The sequence below is a fragment of the Leucoraja erinacea genome, chromosome 28, assembly GCF_028641065.1.
Source record: "Leucoraja erinacea ecotype New England chromosome 28, Leri_hhj_1, whole genome shotgun sequence".
NCBI lineage: Eukaryota > Metazoa > Chordata > Chondrichthyes > Rajiformes > Rajidae > Leucoraja > Leucoraja erinaceus.
The window spans coordinates 5,322,435-5,341,005 of NC_073404.1; the positions used below are offsets into that span (position 1 = coordinate 5,322,435).

The 18,571-nt window shown below is 46.2% G+C and overlaps 1 protein-coding gene across 1 annotated transcript in view; it reads left to right on the plus strand.

Moving 5' to 3' along the window:
* Positions 1-18,571, plus strand: part of mnta (MAX network transcriptional repressor a) — a 119,844-nt gene that overhangs the window by 22,519 nt on the left and 78,754 nt on the right. Inside the window, 3 exon segments of the mRNA XM_055657573.1 lie at positions 4,161-4,668; positions 14,157-14,198; positions 14,309-14,420. Coding sequence (XP_055513548.1) covers positions 4,161-4,668; positions 14,157-14,198; positions 14,309-14,420 — 662 coding nt within the window.

Sequence of the window (18,571 nt, forward strand, 5' to 3'; positions counted from 1 at the left end):
CTGTAAGGCAGCAACTCTAATGCTACGCCACTACTGTTGTATCTGTCTCTACCACCACCCCTGGCAGCGCATTCCGGGCACTCATCACCCTCTGTGCAGCAAGCAAACTTGCCCCGCACTTTACCTTCATGTTTTACCCATCTCACCCTAGAGTTAGTCCCTCTCGTATTTGATATTTCCATCCTGGGAAAAGCAACGAGTCCAAGAGTCATGTTACAGCTGCACAAAACGAGGATTAAATCACAGATAGACTTGGGGTCTATCTGTGGTAGAAAAGGAATAGGTGATGTTTCGAGTCGAGTTCCTTCTTCTGACCTGAAACGTCACTTATTGCTTTTCTCCAGAGAAGCTGCCTGTCCCGCTGAGTTACTCCAGCATTTTGTGTCTCATCTTCGGTGTAAACCAGCATCTGCAGTTCCTTGCTATAGGTTGGTTAGACCACGTTAGTTAGTGTTGTGAGCAGTTCTGGTCACCACATTACAGGGAAGATGTAATTAAGTTGAAAGGCGCTGCCTGGATTGGAGGGATTGGAAAGGCTTGGACTGTTTTCCCTGGCACAAAAGAGGCTGTGAGGTGATAGAGGTGTATGACATTACAGCCATAGAGAAAGTAAATAGTGTGTAGGAAGCAACTGCAGATGCTGGTATATAACGACGATGGACTTAAAGTGTTCTAGTAACTCAGCGGGCCAGGCAGTGTCTCCAAAAGAATTTCTGGTCGGAACGATTTAGATGAGGGAATTAAATGTGACATCTCCAAGTTTGCGGATGACATAAAGCTGGGTGGCAGTGTGAGCTGTGATGAGGATGCTATGAGTCTGCAGGGTGACATGAACAGGTTGAGTGAGTGGGCAGATGCATGGCAGATGCAGTATTATGTGGATAAATGTGAGGTTATCTACATTGGTGGCAGGAACAGGAAGGCAGATTGTTATCTGAATGGTGTCAGATTAGGAAAAGGGGAGGTGTAACGAGACCTGGGTGTGCTTGTACATCAGTTACTGAAAGTAAGCATGCAGGTACAGCAGGCGGTGAAGAAAGCTTGTTTAAGAAGGAACTGCAGATGCTGGAAAATCAAAGGTAGACAAAAATGCTGGGGAAACTCAGTGGGTGCGGCAGCATCTATGGAGCGAAGGAAATGGGCAACGTTTCGGGCCAAAACACTTCTTCAGGCTTCAAGAAAGCTAATGGCATGTTGGCCTTCTTTGTGAGAGGATTTGAGTTTAGGAGCAAGGAGGTCCTAGTGCAGTTGTACAGGGCCCCGGTGAGAACACACCTGGAGTATTGTGTGCAATTTTGGTCTCCTAATTTAAGGAAGGACATTATTACTATTGAGGGAGTGCAGCGTAAGTTCATCAAGTTAAACCCCGGGATGGCGGGACTGACATATGATGACAGAATGGGTCGACTGAGCTTGTATTCACTGGAATTTGGAAAGATGAGAGGGGATCTTACAGAAACATATACAATTCTTAAGGGTTTGGACAGGCTAGATGCAGGAAAAATGTTCCCGATGTTGGGGGAGTCCAGAACTAGGGGTCACAGTTTAAGAATAAGGGGTTGGTCATTTAGGACTGAGATGAGGAAAAACCTACACCCAGAGAGTTGTGGAATTCTCTGCCACAGAAGGCAGTGGAAGCCAAATCACTGGATGTTATTAAGAGAGGGTTAAATTTAGCTCTCGGAGTCAATAGAATCAAGGGATATGGGGAAAAAGCAGGAATGGGGTACTGATTTTGAGTGATCAGCCATGATCATATTGAATGGCGCTGCTGGCTCGAAGTGCCGAATGGCCTACTCCTGCGCCTATTTTTCTATGGTTCTATGGAACCCTGCTTCATCAGTTCGAGGAACAGAATTGGGCCATTCGGCCCATCCAGTCTACTCCACCATTCAATCATAGCTGATCCATCTTTCCCTCTCTACCCCATTCTCCTGCCTTCTCCCCATAACCACTGACACCCGCACCAATCAAGAATCTATATCTCTGCCATAAAAATATCCACTGACTTGGCCTCCACAATGAATTCCACAGATTCACCACCGTCAGACTCAGACTCAATATAAAAATAGTAGAAAATAATTAGTTTGTTTCCCATGATAGGGATTTCCAAAACTAGAGTTGGTTTCAGGTGAGAGGTCAAGAGTGTTTTATTGTCATATGTCCTGAAACGGAACAATGAAATTCTAACATGCACCAGTGCAACAGATATGTCAACTTTTACACAAACGGAGTAAATTTTCCACAAAAAATGAGTAATTGGGATTTGGAATGAGCTGCCAGAGGAGGTGGTGGAGGCAGGATCACGTTAAAGACGTCATTAAAGAGGCATCTGGTCAGATAACCGAAAGAATAAAACAGATGGTAATTAATGGGCAGTTAAATAGGATTAGTTTGGAAGGGCATGATGGCCAGCATAGACGTGATGGGCCGAAGGGCCTGGCTCTATGGCTGTATGCACAGGGTCGCACTATACCACCCGCTGATGCGGTTTATTTGTACACAATGGGATTTTCTGCACATTCTCTGATTGAGCTGGGTGGAAATGGGGGTCGGTGCGGTGGCGCAGCGGCAGAGTCGCTGCATTAAAGCACCAGAGACCCGGGTTCGATCCTGAGCTCGGGCGCTGTCTGTACGGAGTTTGTACGTTCTCCCCGTGATACCAGACACCGGTGGACCCAGCACCAACCCCTGCGGCACTCCCACTAGTCTCAGAACTACAAGCAACCCATCACAACTGGCACGGTGGCCCAGCGGTAGAGTTGCTGCCTCACAGCGCCAGAGACCCAGGTTCGATCCTGACTACAGCTGCTGTCGGCACGAAGTTTGTACGTTCTCCCTGTGACCACGTGGGTTTTCTCCGGGTGCTCCGGTTTCCTCCCACACACCATCGACGTACAGGTTTGTAGGTTAATTGGCTTTGGTAAAGATTGTGAATTGTTCCTAGTGTATAGTGCTAGTGTACAGGGATCACTGGTCGGCACAGACTCAATGGGCCAAAGGGCCAGTCTATGTGCTGTATCACAAAACTAAATAGCACTCAGTTTAATCACGAATGCACAGTGTTTCCACACCACAACGCATCAGTGCTTCTCGTTTTCTTTGAAATACGTTTGCATGGAAAATCAGATACAGAAGTAGGTGCTGGCCATACCTCCACTGCCCTCTTCCCCATCCGACAACGAAAGGAATACATGCTGAGAACAATTGTCATCTACTGTAACAAAAAATACAGCCTCTGCTAAAAATTGCCTCTGTATGTAGAATATGTAGACTTGTCCCACCCCGGTCATTCCTTCTTCTCCCCGCTCCCGTTCAGAAGCTTGAAAGAGCGCACCACCAGACTCGGGAACAGCTTCTTCCCGTCTGTTATCAGGCTTCTGAACATAAGCTTCTAGTCCATAAGCTAGGGTACTGTCTGATTCACCTCTACCCCATTGCGGGCATTGGACTTTGTCTCTGGAACTGGTGCGCTACAATGCTGAGAACTATATTCTGCACTCTGAAGAAGGGTCTCGACCCGAAACGTCACTTATTCCTCCACTCCATGATCTGATCTTTAAACATTCTCCTGGCTTGCTGCACATCGGTACACCTTACACTGACAGAACCTAGACCTAAGCGATGGGTTCTTGACTAGTACGGGCATCAAAGGTTACGGGGAGAAAGTAGAGGAATGGGGATGAGAGAGAAAAGTAGACCAGCCCTGATCGAATGGCAGCGTAGAGGCGATGGGCCAAATGGCCTAATTCTGATCCTATGCCAATATTCACTCTTTTTATTGATCTCGGATTCGCTGGGTATTATAAACGGGGGCCGGACTTTATCTTGTATATCACTATCTTGTGAGCAGCTGTAGAGTTGCTGCTTCACAGCGCCAGAGACCCGGGTTCAATCCTGACCACGGGTGCTGTCTGTATGGAGTTTGTACGATCTCCCCGTGACCTGCGTGGTTTCCTCCCACAGTCTAAAAACAGATCTGCATGTTATTGGCTTGGTCTAAATGTAAGTTGTCCCCAGTGTGTGTAGGATAGTATTAGTGTGCGGGGATCGTTGGTTGGCGTGGGCTCGGTGGGCCGAAGGGCCCCTTTCCGTGCTGTATCTAAAGTAAACTAAACGGTCAGTTGGTCATTTTAATCTCTCTTTCTTTTGATTTGCAGAAGAGTATGAGAGACGGGATGAGCTGCCGTTTGAGAGAGGGGCGGAGCGCAGGAAAGCCGACGTGGAGAGGGTCAACAATGTGCTGCGGGGCGAGGGGGTCAAGCCTGAGGTGCAGGCCGCCCCGGCCTTGCTGGTGCAGAAAGCCTTGCCTCCCCCCGCTACAGTCGCCGCCACCACCACGGTGGTGGTGTCTCACGTGGTCATCCCCGCGCCGACCCTCTCCCCGCTCCCCCACCAGCCGGCGGCAACGGCGGCGGCACACAGCCCCGGCAACACCGGCTCCCCGCCCCTGCTCCACCCCTCCCCCGCCGCGCCCGCCTTCACCGACCCCCATCCCGGTCCCACCCCGGTGGGCAACCCGCCCTCCCAGCACCTCCAGAGCTCGGTGCTGACTATCCCACCCCACCACTTCATCCAGCAGTCGCCCCTCCCCCAGCAGCCCGGCTCTCTCAAGCCCTGCCCCCTGGACGATGGGAAGCCCCAAGATCAAAGGCGGAGGCCCGGAGGGTGAGTACCACCTCTTCACTGAGGATGAGCGGACATCTTGTAGAGGTGTATAAGATCATGGCGGCAACAGATCTGGTGAATTGGGTGCCCATAGTTGGAGCATCACGAACCAGAGGACATCGGTTTAAGGGGTGAACGTGAATGGATAGGGTAAAGAAACTGCAGATGCTGGTTTACACCGAAGATACTCCAGCACTTTGTGTCTAACTCGGCGGGACAGGCAGCATCTCTGGAGAGAAGGAATAGATGACGCTTTGGGTCGAGGCCCTTCTTCAGACCCGACCCGAAACGTCACCTATTCCTTTTCTTCACAGACGCTGTCGGACCCGCTGTGTTACTCCAACTTTTTTGTGTCGATCTTTGGTTTAAACTAGCATCTGCAGTTCCTTCCTACACCTGGGTAAGGCTGGGCAGAGGAAGGATTGTGTCCCTATGACAAATAACCAGAGTAATGCCAGTTTGTGGATGATTGAATTTCTATCCAGGAGTTTGTTCATCGTGCCGACCAACATGCCCCATCGACACTAGTCCGACCCACCTGCATTTGGCCCATATCCTTCTAAACCCAATAATAATAATAATAATAATAATAATAATAATATATTTTATTGTCATTGCACGTCAGTGTAACGAGATTTAGTATGCAGCTCCAACCGATAAAAAAGAAAAGTAAAATAAATAAATAAGCTTTGTGTCGTGACCATCCGAGGGAGACAGTCCAGGGAGGATGGGGGGCACTCAGCAGGGCCGGTTCAGAGCCGCTATAGCTCTTGGAATAAAACTGTTTCTGAGTCTGTAGGTTCGGGCGTAGAAGGCCTTGTAATGTCTGCCGGAGGGAAGTAGTTCAAACAGTCCGTTACAGGAGTGTGATGAGTCTTTATGGATGCTGACGGCCTTCCTGAGGCACCGTGTGTGGTAGATGCCCTCCAAGGCTGGTAGCGGTGTCCCAATGATCCTCTGCGCTCTGTGGACGACGTGCTGAAGAGCTCTCCTCTCCTCCTCCGTGCAGCTGAGATACCACACAGAGATGCCATACGTTAATATGCTCTCTCTGGTGCAGTGGTAGAACGTTGTCAGCAGCTGTTGGGGCAGACCAGTCTTTTTTAATGTCCTCAGGAAGAACAGTCATTGCGGTGCCTTCTTGACCTTGACCTTGACCTTGGTGGACCATGTGAGATCCTCTGAAATGTGAGTGCCCAGAAACTTAAAGCTGGACACTCTCTCCACACTTTCCCCGTAAATGGAGATTGGGGCGTATTCTCCATTATGGGACCTCATGAAGTCAATAATCAGCTCCTTGGTCTTGGAGGTGTTTAGTGACAAGTTGTTACGTGCGCACCAGTCCGCCAGGTTCTGCACCTCCGCCCTGTATTTTATTTCATCACCAAAATGACACAATAGACACATAATGCTGGAGTAACTGAGCGGGACAGGCAGCATCTCTGGAGAGAAGGAATGGGTGACGTTTCAGGTCGAGACCCTTCTTCAGACCGATGTCAGGGGAGTGGGAGATACATGGACAAGGAAGTGTAAGGTGTGAAAACACTAAGGGCAAAGGGATGAGGATCAAGGAACATGTGGAATAGATCATTATTAGCTGGGAGAAGGTAAGTACAAAGCAAACAGAGATAAAATGTAATCGGAGACAGTTAGACTGGTCGGAGAACTGGGAATGAGAAGGGATGGAGAGAGGGAGAGCAAGGGTGACTTGCAGTTAGAGAAGTCAATGTTCATACCGCTAGGGTGTAAGCTGCCCAAGAGAAATATGAAGTAGGCCTTTTTTTTTCCCCCCCCAAGAACAAAAATTCTGAGGAAGGGTCCCGACCCAAAACGTCGCCAAACCATGCTCTCCAGAGATGCTGCCTGAGTCACTGAGTTACTTTATTCTATTCAATGGTAGACAAAAATGCTGGAGAAACTCAGCGGGTAAGGCAGCATCTATGAGATGACCTGAAACGTCGCCTATTCCTTTGCTCCATAGATGCTGCCTCACCCGCTGAGTTTCTCCAGCATTTTTGTCTACCTTCGATTTTTCCAGCATCTGCAGTTCCTTCTTAAACAATTATTCTATTCAATGATACTTTATTGTCTCGTGTACCGTGAATTGCTTTGTTTTGCACCCAGCCCAGTAAAATCACACAGCAGACCTCGCCTTCGCAGCACACAAGAGTCACCACGTATTTGGCGCCGACAAAGTCACAAAAGTTCACCAAAAGTCCGAGCTACTGTCTCCTAACGCCAGCTCTCTGTGTCTTTATTGGTAAATCGGCAGCTGCGGCTCCTAGTGCCTCGATTTTCTTTTTCAACTCGAGCTTAGTTTAATTTATGATTGTCCCGTGTATCGAGGCACAGTGAAAAGTTTCTTGTCGGCACTGTCAAGTCAGAGAAAACGCTAGTGAAGATGGTTGTGAAAGATTGCAACAGGATCTGGATCCATCGGCCAGGTGGACGGAGGAATGGTTGATGGAATTTAATACAGAGAAGTGTGAGGTGCTGTATTTTGGGGCATCGAACAAGGGCAGGACCTACACAGTGAATGGTAGGCCTCTGGGTAGTGTTGTAGAGCAGAGGGATCTAGGAGTACAGGTGCCTGGTTCCTTGAAGGTCGAGTTGCAGGTAGATAAGGTGGTCAAAAAGGCTTTTGGCACGTTGGCCTTCATCAGTCAGAGTATTGAGTATAGAAGTCGGGAGGTCACGTTGCAGTTGTAAAAGATGTTGGTGAGACCGCATTTAGAATATTGTGTTCAGTTCTGGGCACCGTGTTATAGGAAAGATACTGTCAACCTTGAAAGGGTTCAGAAAAGATTTACGAGGATGTTGCCAGGACTAGAGGGTGTGAGCTATTGGGAGATGTTGAATAGACTGGGTCTATTCCATGGAGTGCAGGAGGATGAAGGGAGATCTTATAGAGGTGTACAAAATCATGAGAGGAATAGATTGGGTAGATGCACACAGTCTTTTGCCCAGAGTAGGGGAATCAAGGACCAGAGGACATGGGTTCAATGTGAAGGGGAAAAGATTTAATAGGAATCCGAGGGGGTAACCTTTTCACACAGAGGTTGGTGGGTGTATGGAACAAGCTGCCAGAGGAGGTAGTTGAGGCTGGGACTTTCCCATCGTTTATGAAACAGTTGGACAGGTACATGGATAGGACAGGTTTGGAGGGTTATGGACCAAGCGCAGTGTAGCTGGGACATTGTTGGCCCCAGTGTGGGCGAGTTGGGCCGAAGGGCCTGTTTCCACGCTGTATCACTCTATGACAATGCATGATTACAATCAAGCTGTCCACAATGTACAGATCTGTTGAATGAAAGATTTTAATAGTGGAGCGCTTGAAATGAATAATAACGGATCACGCTGGAAAGGGTGCAGAGAACTTTTACGAGGATATTGCCAGGACTAGAGGGTCTGAGCTATAGGGAGTGGTTAAACAGGATAGCACTTTAGTCCTTGGAGCGCAGGAGGATGAGGGGCGATCATATAGAGGTGCGTAAAATCATGAGAGGAATAGATCGGGTAGATGCACAGAGTCTCGTGCCCAGAGTAGGGGAATCGAGGACCAGAGGACATAGGTTCAAGTTGGAAGGGGGAAAATATTTAATCTTATTTATTTATTTATTTAATTAGAAGCCGTGTACAAACGTATAAACCGCAGCATATGACATAATACATTTATTGTACAGCTTCCATTTTAATTTTAACAAAAATGAAATAGAAAAAGAGAGAAAGAAAGTGAAAGAGAAAGTAAATGTGTAAAAATAGAACCCCTAAACTACCAAATGAGTGTAGCCACAGAGTGAGCAAATAAAAACTTCAAATAATAAAAAGACCAAAACGAAAAATAATTTAAAAAAAGACCAAATCGTGTTGATATACCTGAATAATCCTCCCCGAATGACGGCCACAATTAAAACATTAGTAAGTCATGTGGGCTATTGTAACAAAATAATGTACATTTTGGAGTATATCTAATATGTTTCTTGGATGCGGCCTTATTAGATTCCAGCTAACTTAATGCGGCATTCCAACATGAAAAGGTTCCCCACCCCTGTCCTGGACCATCAACTTGGTAATCAGAAGGATGAGTGGTCCTTTCTGGAAGCTGTAGATTTGGTGCACAGAACTGATCACCACAGGCACATCAACAGTCACCGTCATTGAGTTCATTCCCTTTTCCCTCTAACTTTCCTCTTCATCTCCCGTGAGTGCGTCTCTATTTTTGGCATTCGCACCAGATTTGCCTTCTGAGAACTCATGACAAATTCTTGAGTCTGAAGAAGGGTCCTGACCCAAAACATCGCCTATCCATTCCCTCCACAGATGTTACCTGACCCGCTGAGTTCCTCCAGCACTTTAGTTTAGTTTAGAGATACAGCATGGAAACAGGCCCTTCTGCGCTGACCAACAATCGCCCCGTACACTAGTTCTATCCTACACTCTGGGGACAATTTACAGAAGGCAATTAACCTGCAAACCTGCACGTCTTTGGGATGTGGGAGGAAACCAGAGCACCCGGAGAAAACCCACGCGGTCACAGGGAGAACGTGCAAACTCTTCATGTTTTGCTCATGTGTTCTGTCAGCCTGTGTGCACTCGGGTACAGTAACACTGGAGTTAAATTATCGTTAAATGCCACCAAAAATGTTCAGATGTTAGAAATCTGCAATAGTCTTATCGAGAGAGAAACCGTGTTAATTTTTCAGGTTGAGCATCACCTGTCAAACCTTTCCAACATTTTCGGTTTTGATTCTCATTAAGTCACAGGGCTAGGAATCAAACGGGCAGCAACTCTACCGCTGCGCCACCGTACCGACCTAAATCAGTAGCTGTTCTGATCTACGAGCCTCCAGCAACACCAGTGGGTTGACTCGACCTTGTGAAACAGGCCGGTGGGTCACAATGCTCGAGGATAATAACAGTGGGGCAATGAAAGTTGACTTTGGCAGCACTGCTCTCGGCCCTGTGAATGGAAAGTTAAATCTCCTGCAGAAAGCAGTGAATCTGGAAGATGTTTATCTAGCTGTCCCTATTCTAGGTTAACCATACTGTAATGAAACACAGTGCATTCATTCAATGAGTCAATCCTGTATTAACCCCATAGTTTTCTTTCATTAGGAAAGAAAGGCCAAAATAACCTTTTATATTAAAGTCGGTCAGTTACATAATGATGCTGAGGATTAGAGAACTGCTTTGTGGTCTCGGTCACAATTAAATCTTTGACAGCTTTGATTATAAATAGTTGCAGCCTGCTTTAATGCTGCTTCTTAATAAATTGAAATGAGAACTGTAAGCAGCCATTTAAAGATGAGCCAGTGCCCTCTTGATTGCCTCAAGTCTGCAACAGTCAGATAAATGTCCGAACTCCCTGGTTATCTCAGTCGGTGTTTAATACAGTCTTCAGTGTCTTCAGGAAAAGGTTTTAAACCATGGGCTGTAGAAGGTATTATCGCAACGTTTGATAAACATTTAGCTAGGTACATGGATAGGATGGTGTTTAGAGGGATATGGGCCAAACGCAGGCAGGTGGGACTAGTGTAAAAGGGGCATGCTGGTCGGCGTGGGCAAGTTGGGCCATAGGGCATGTTTCCACGCTGTGACTCCAAATGCAGGGGATTTTTGTGGGCAGCACGATAGCGCAGCGACTGAGTTGTTGCCTCACAGCGCCAGAGACCCAGTTTCGATCCTGTCTGTGCGGGTGTTGTCTGTACGGAGTTTGTACGTTCTTCCTGTGACCGCGTGGGTTTTCTCCGGATGCTCCAGTTTCCTCCCACACGACACGACAAAGGTTTGTAGGTTAATTGGCTTTGATAAAAAAAATTGTAAATTGTTCCTAGTGTGTAGGATGGTGCTTGTGTACAGGTGTTTAGTTTAGTCTAGTGATACAGCCCCGATGGGCCATCGTATCTGCGCCGACCAGTGATCCCCACACACTAGCACTATCCTACGGGACAATTTACAATTTTACCGATGTGAATTAACCTACAAACCTCTACGTCTTTGGAGTGTGGGAGGAAACTGGAACACCCGGAGAAAACCCACGTGGTCATGGGGAGAACGTACTAACTCCGTACAGACAGCACCCGTGGGTAGGATCAAACCCGGGTTTTTGGGCCGTAACGCTGCATCTCTACCGTGGTGATCACTCGTTGGCGTTGGTTCAGTGGGCCGAAGGGCTTGTTTACGCACTGTATTTCAAAAGTTTAAAACGTCTAAATTTCAATGTTTTGGTCGAGTTTGCATTCAGAATGGCTGCTGGAAATACTAACGGTGATATTTCTTTATATCCCAAAATATTTTGGTTATCCAAGAATTATGCTCTTAAACCATCAGCCATTTTATATGTTATCAAATTCCCATTTTTCTAAGTCGGTTTCCATGCCTCTGGCAGGGAACACAACGCATTTTGGATGTAAAAACAAGCTAAACTAAAACTAAATGGGCAGAGAAATGGCAGATGGAGTTTAATCCGAGCAAGCGTGAGGTGTTGTGCTTTGGTAGGTGGAATTTTAGGGGAAAATATACAATAAATGGCGATGAACAGCATGGATGTACAGAGGGATATTGACGTCCAAGTCTATCACTCCTTGAAAACGGCAACACAAGTAGATAGAGTGGTACAGAAGGCGTACGGCATGCTAGTTGGCATTGGTCGGAGTATTGTGTACAACTGTCAGGGTCATGGCGCAACTTTCTAAGACTTTGGTGAGGTCACATTTAGAATATTGCGTGCAGAACTTCCTCATTAAAGGAAGGATGTGGAGGCTTTGGAAAGGGCCCAGAGGAAGTTTACGGGAATGATGCCGGGATTAGAGGGTATTTAACTGGGACACTGGAGGTTGAGAGGAAACCTGATTGAAGTTTGTAAAATGATGAGAGGAAGAGATAGAGTAACCAGGACGGCAATAATCAAAAACTAGCGGGTAAAAGTGTAAGGTTTGTGGGGCAAAGTTCAAAGGAGATGTGCGGGGCCAGTTCTGTTTACACAGAAGGTGATGGGGTCCTGGAACCTGCTGCCAGGGGGTGATGGTGGAGGCAGATACGATAGTTTCATTTGAGAGACTTTTGGATAGGCACATGGATATGCAGGGAATGGATTATGTGCAGGCAGGTTTCGCCATCATGTTTGGCACAGACATTGTGGGCCAAAGGGCCTGTTCCTGAACTGTTCTATATCGAAGGAGAAATTGATGAGATGAATAGAACTTGTGTGCATGGATGATCGACGGTCAGTGTGGACTCGGTGGGGCAAAGAGACGGTTTCCATACTGTGTCTTTAATTTAATTTCGGGGTCCAGTGTGGAATTAGACCCCTGGTGCCGACCAGCGATCCCCGTACACAAGCACTATCCGACACATTAGGGACAATTTACAATTTTACCGAAGCTAATTAACCGACAAACCTGCGCGTCTTTGGCGTGTGCGAAGAAACCGGAGCAACCGGCGGATCACGGGGAGAATGTACAAATTCCGTACAGACAGCAACGGGCAGATGTTGGTTTGAACTGAAGATAAACACACAAAGCTGGAGTAACTCTGGGACAGGCACAGCACCTGTGGAGAGAAGGAATGGGCGATGTTTCGGGTCAAGACCCTTCTTGGATTCAGACTTGGATTAGATTTAAGGATAGCAGGCCATGCGGGAATGAATGGGAAAAGTGCAGAGCAACTGGTATCGACTGATTCTTGGAACAGCGGTAAATGAACATGGAAATTACATTGCCGTCACAAGGAACTGCAGACGCTGGCTTACCAAAAAAAAGACACAAAGTGGTGCAGGATCTCGTACGTTCATAAGTTCTAGGAGCAGAATTTGACCATTCGGCCCATCAAGTCCACTCCGCCATTCAATCATGGCTGATCTATCTTTCCCTCTCAACCCCATTCTCCTGCCTTCTCCCCCTAACCCCTGACACCCGCACCAATCAAGAATCTGTCAAAATCTCTGCCTTAAAAATGTCCATTGACTTGGCCTCCACAGCTGTCGGTGGCGATGAATTCCACAATTTCTCCACCCTCTGACTAAAGAAATTCCTCCTCGCCACATTTCTGAATGTACGTCCTTTTATTCTGAGGCTGTGCCCTCTGGTCCTAGACTTTCCCACTAGTGGAAACATCCTTGATCCAGACCTTTCATTATTCGGTAAGTTTCAACGAGATCCTCCCTCATTGCGGGACTCGAGATAGGTCGCGACCTGAAACAGCATCTATCCATGGTCTCCAGATGTTTCTGACCTGCTGAGTTATTTCAGACAATCCCATTGTCCCCCCCCCCCACCTCCACGGGCTACACAATTTATAACTTCTGTACCCTAGAGTTTCACAATTCACAGTTCTTTATCCTTTGTGGGCTCACACCTGTCTTTTTCATTTCTGGCCTTTGTTCAATGACCTTAGTTTAGAGATACAGCGAGAAACAGGCCCTTCGGCCCACCGAGTCCGCGCCGACCAGCGATCCCCGCACACTAACACAATTGTGGTGAGGCAGCAACTACCGCTGTGCCACCGTGCCGCACCATCTGCCTCTCAAAACCTTCCAGCCTTCCTAACCGCTGCAATCAGACTGAAGAAGGGTCTCCCCCCGAAACGTCACCCATCCACGTTCTCCAGAGATGCTGCCTGACCCGCAGAGTTACTCCAGCACTTTGTGTCTTTTGTTGGTATAAACCAGCATCTGCAGTTCCTTGTTATTGGATTGTTATCGTTATGAGAGATCCTTGACCCGCTGAGTTACTCCAGCACTGTGTGTCTTTTGTTGGTTTAAACCAGCATCTGCAGTTCCTTGTTATTGCATTGTTACCTTTATGAGAGATCCCTGACCCGCTGCGTTATTCTAGCACTTGGTGTGTCTTCTTTTATGAAAATTAAATTGTTAAACCCCTGTCCCACGGTACGAGTTCATTCCAAGAGTTCTCCCGAGTTTGCCCTGATTCGAACTCTGAGATTTACGGTAATGGCCGCTCGTCGGTACTCTGGGGTCTTGTGGACATTTTTCAACAGGTTGAAAAATCTTCACGAGTCTTCCCGTGCTTACCTGCCGTTAGCAAATCTTCCCGAGTACCTGCCGTTAGCAAATCTTCCCGCGTACCTGCTGTTAGCGCTAAGAGATGTCCCCGAGCTCCGGCGTACCCGCTACGTTCATTCTCCGTGCTTACCACGAGTCTGATTTTTTTTTTTTAACTCTGGAGAGCACTTGAATAAACTTGCACTGTGGGACAGGGCTATTTCCCTTATAAAGGCTGCTTAACCTGCTGAGTTATTCCAGCAGTTTGTGTCTTATTTTGTGACAATGACATTGTTACCTTTATGAAGGCTGCTAAAGTCACTAAATTATTCTAGCACTCTGTGTGGTTTTTTGTTGTTTAAACCAGCATCTACAGTTCCTTGTACATCCTTGTCACCTTTATACTTTCTCTCGTTATATTAGGTTGTGTGACGTTTGGTTGGGTGTCCAGAATAATGTGTAAATGAGGCGTTCTTTCTGATTTCAGGGCAGGGACGCGGGAGGTGCACAATAAACTGGAGAAGAATAGGTATGTACCGGCTTCTATCAGTATTCTGTCTGGTTGGAAGATGGAGGAAATGAGTCCTTTTTGAAACCAGCAGAGTTTCATGGTCTCCATTTGCATTTGTTGGTTGACAGGAGGGCTCACTTAAAGGAATGTTTTGAGACATTGAAAAAGAACATTCCCAATCTGGATGAGAAGAAAACTTCAAACCTCAGTGTTTTGCGGAGTGCCTTGCGATACATCCAGGTATGAACAACATGGAGAGTTTCTAGTAACTTCGACCGAACTGTCGTGGAAAGTGAATGATCAAACCGCAGAGAGATGCAAAAAGCCAGAGTAACTCAGCGAGTCGGGCAGCATCACTGGTGAAAAGGAATAGGTGACGTTTCGGGTCGAGGCCCTTCTTCAGACTGAGAGTCGGGGGGGGGGGGGGGGGGGAGGAAAACGAGAGATACCTCAACAAGAGATATCTCAACAAGAGATAGAGATGACGTCACCCATTCCTCTTTCCCAGAGATGCTGCCTGTCCCGCTGAGTTACTCCAGATCTTTGTGTCTGTCTTCAGTTTAAACCAGCCTCTGCAATTCCTTCCTACACACACACAATGATCAGACTGCCGTGTCTCTTTATAACAGTCAGATTTGTGGCTATGATGATGTTTGTTGAAAAGGTTTTCAATTTCTATAATTCCACTGTTCTGTTGAGGGCTGTTGTTAAGTTTTTTGTTGCCACTCTAGAATGGGACTACTGTTTGCTGGAAAGTACATAATCAAATGAAACTCTCGGCTTTTGTGATCAAGCTTCTGTGATGTTGGCATTTTCCGGGAAGAAATTTGGTGCATCTATGCAGAATTTAATTAAAAAATCAAAAACGATTTCAACGTGAGCAAGTAAAAAGTTTGATATTTTATGTAAACATCGTATTATGAAGGGTTGGGATGAGTAAGTGTGCTCTTAATAGTGTTGGAATTATGTTACAAACTAATGTTAGCAAATTCAGCAGGATTCTCAGTGAGATGGACATGGGCAGCATGAATGAAGTGGGCCGAATGGCCCGTTTCTGTATTGAAATGACAATACGGTCTGTGTTAAAGGCAATGTGTTTGTTTCATGACTTGGTGTTTGCATCAGTCCTGGTATTTCTTGTGGTGATCTCTTTTGGTACACATTATTATCTCAAATCAAAGGGTGACACAATGGCGCAGCGGTATAGTTTCTGCCTTACAGCGCCAGAGACCAAGGTACGATGCTGACTAGGGGTGCTGTCTGTACAGAGTTTGTACGTTCTCCCTGCGACCACGTGGGTTTTCCCCGGGTGAAACATAGAAACATAGAAAATAAGTTCAGGAGGAAGCCATTCGGCCCTTCGAGCCAGCACCACCATTCATTATGATCATGGCTGATCGTCCCCAATCAATAACCCGTGCCTGCCTTCTCCCCATATCCCTTGATTCCACTAGCCCCTAGAGCTTTATCTAACTCTCTCTTTTAAATCCATCCAGTGATTTGGCCTCCACTGCCCTCTGTGGCAGGGAATTCCACAAATTCACAACTCTCTGGGTGAGAACGTTTTTTCTCACCTCAGTCTTAAATGGCCTCCCCTTTAGTCTAAGACTGTGTGCCCCTGGCTCTGGACTTGCCCAACGTTGGGAACATTTTCCCTGCATCTAGCTTGTCCTCCGGGTGCTCCGGTTCCCTCCCACACTCCAAAGACATGCAGGTTTGTAGATTAAATGGTTTTGATAAAAATTGTAAATTGTCCCTAGTGTGTGTGTAGGATAGTGCTAGTGTACAGGGATCGCTGGTCGGTGCAGGCTCAATGGGCCGAAGGTCCTGTTTCCATATAGAATCTCTAAACTAAACTTAAGTGTTGTAATGTTTCAAACATCAGGATGTCAAGTTTCCTATATACAATTGTTGCAGGCATTGTTTAATCAAAATCTTCAAAGGCAAAGAGTCCAGTTATTCTTCTTGAACAACAGTAATTCCCGAACCTACACAGAAATCAAAGAAGGGAATCATTTTTAAACCCCGCAATAAAACTACAGCGATCTTAATTAATTTGCAGTATTTCCTCAGATTTTCATGTTCATAAGCGATAGGAGCAGAATTAGGCCATTCGGCCCATCAAGTCTACTCCGCCATTCAATCATGGCAGATCTATCTTTCCCTCTCAACCCCATTCTCCTGCCTTCTCCCCATTCTCCCCTGACACCTGTACTAATCAAGAATCTATCAATCTGCACCTTAAAAATATCTATTGACCTGGCCTCCACAGCAATGAATTCCACAGATTCACCACCCTCTGACCCTAAAGAAATTCCTCCTCACCTCCTTTAATTCAGAATTAAACGTCCTTTAATGTTGAGGCTATGATCTCTAATCCTAGACTCTCCCACTAGTGGAAGCATCCTATCCACTTCCACTCATTCCAGGCCCTTCACATTTTTTTTTTTTTTTTCTTGCTTTGTAATTTTTGCTTCCTGAATTTCTGCATTTCTGCAATTCTGCCTTGCGAAACTTTTTCATTTTGTGACCAGAGCGGACAGGAATTGTAGCTCAGCTCTACGGGAACATTGTTGCCTCAGTCACAACCTTGTGGGTTCCTGTTGCACTTTGCTGCTTTCGTGCGTAATTAAGTTTTACTTTCAGTTTTAGAGACACAGCATGGGAACAGGCCCTTCAGCCCATCGAGTCTCACCTTGACAATGGCGTCACAGACAGGGTGGTGAAGAAGGCTTTCAGTACGTTGGCCTCATGAATCAGAGTACTGAGTATAGAAGATAGACCCAAAATGCTGGAGTAACGCAACAAGTCAGGAGAAAGGGTCTCGACACAAAACGTCACCTAGTCATAGAAACATAGAAAATAGGTGCAGGAGGAGGCCATTCGGCCCTTCGAACCATCACCGCCATTCATTGTGATCATGGCTGATCGTCCCCCATCAATAACCCGTGCCTGCCTTCTCTCCATATCCCTTGACTCCACTAGCCCCTAGAGCTCTATCTAACTCTCTCTTAAATCCATCCAGTGACTTGGCCTCCACTGCCCTCTGTGGCAGGGAATTCCATACATTCACAACTCTATGGGTGAAAAAGTTTTTTCTCACCTCGGTCTTAATTTACCTCCCCTTTAGTCTAGGACTGTGGCCCCTGGTTCTGGACTCGCCCAACATTGGGAGCATTTTTCCTGCATCTAACTTGTCCAGTCCTTTTATAATTTTATATGTTTCTATAAGATACCCCCTCATCCTTCTAAACTCCAGTGAATACAAGCCTAGTCTTTCCAATCTTTCCTCATATGACAGTGCCACCATCCCAGGGATCAATCTCGTGAACTGCCTCAATCACAAGGACGTCCTTCCTTTTCTTCTCCTTTTCTCCAGTGATATTAGCTGATTTTCTCCAGCTTTTTTTCGTGTCTACCTTTGGTGTAAACCAGCATCTGCAGTTCCTTCCTGCACATATTGAGTATAGAGATTGGGAGGTCATGTTACAGTTGTACAAGACCTTGTTGAGGCTATATTTAGAGTATTGTATTCAGTTTAAGTCATCCTTTGTTGTTGGATTGGTGTTGTTAAGCTGGAAATGATTTACAAGGATGTTGCCAGGATTCGAGGGCCTGAGCTATAGGGACAGGTTGAGCAGGCGAGTGCAGGAGGATCAGGGATGATCTTATAGTGTGTAAGATCATGAGGGGAATAGAATTTTCCAGCATCTGCAGTTCCTTCTTAAACAAATTGATTTTTTAACTTGGTTATTGTGCAGTTATTGTAATAATACGGGGTATTATTATTCTTTATCTGCTCTGCTGTCTTCAAGTGCCTGATGTGTTTACTGTCAACGTCTGCTAGTTACCAACTTACTGTTGTGTGGTGTCTTTTTAAAATTGCTGTTTTTTCTTCTTTTTTCCCTCCCACAAATATGTAACATGCAATATATGTGATTCTGTTTTGTGTTTTTTTATTTTGCACAATCCGCAGGCATTGCCACTTTTCATTTTACTGCACATCTCGTATGTGTAGGTGCCGAATAAACTTGACTTGACTTGACTTGATGTAGGCTACAGACTGTAAATAAGTCCAGGTTGCTATTTCCACACAGTGCTGTGAGGGTTAAAAGACATAATAGCGTTGATAATTGCATGTTAACTGACAGATGATCAGATTGTTTTTGCAAGAACCTGAACAAGATGCGAATAGTTCATAAGTGACAGGAGAAGAATTAGGCCATTCGGCCCATCAAGTCTACTCCCACCATTCAATCGTGGACAATCTACGTTTCTCTCTCAATCCCATTCTCCTCCCTTCTCCCCGTAACCCCTGGCACCCGCACTATTCAAGAATCCATCTATCTCTGCCTTAAAAATATCCACTGACTTGGCCTCCACAGCCTTCC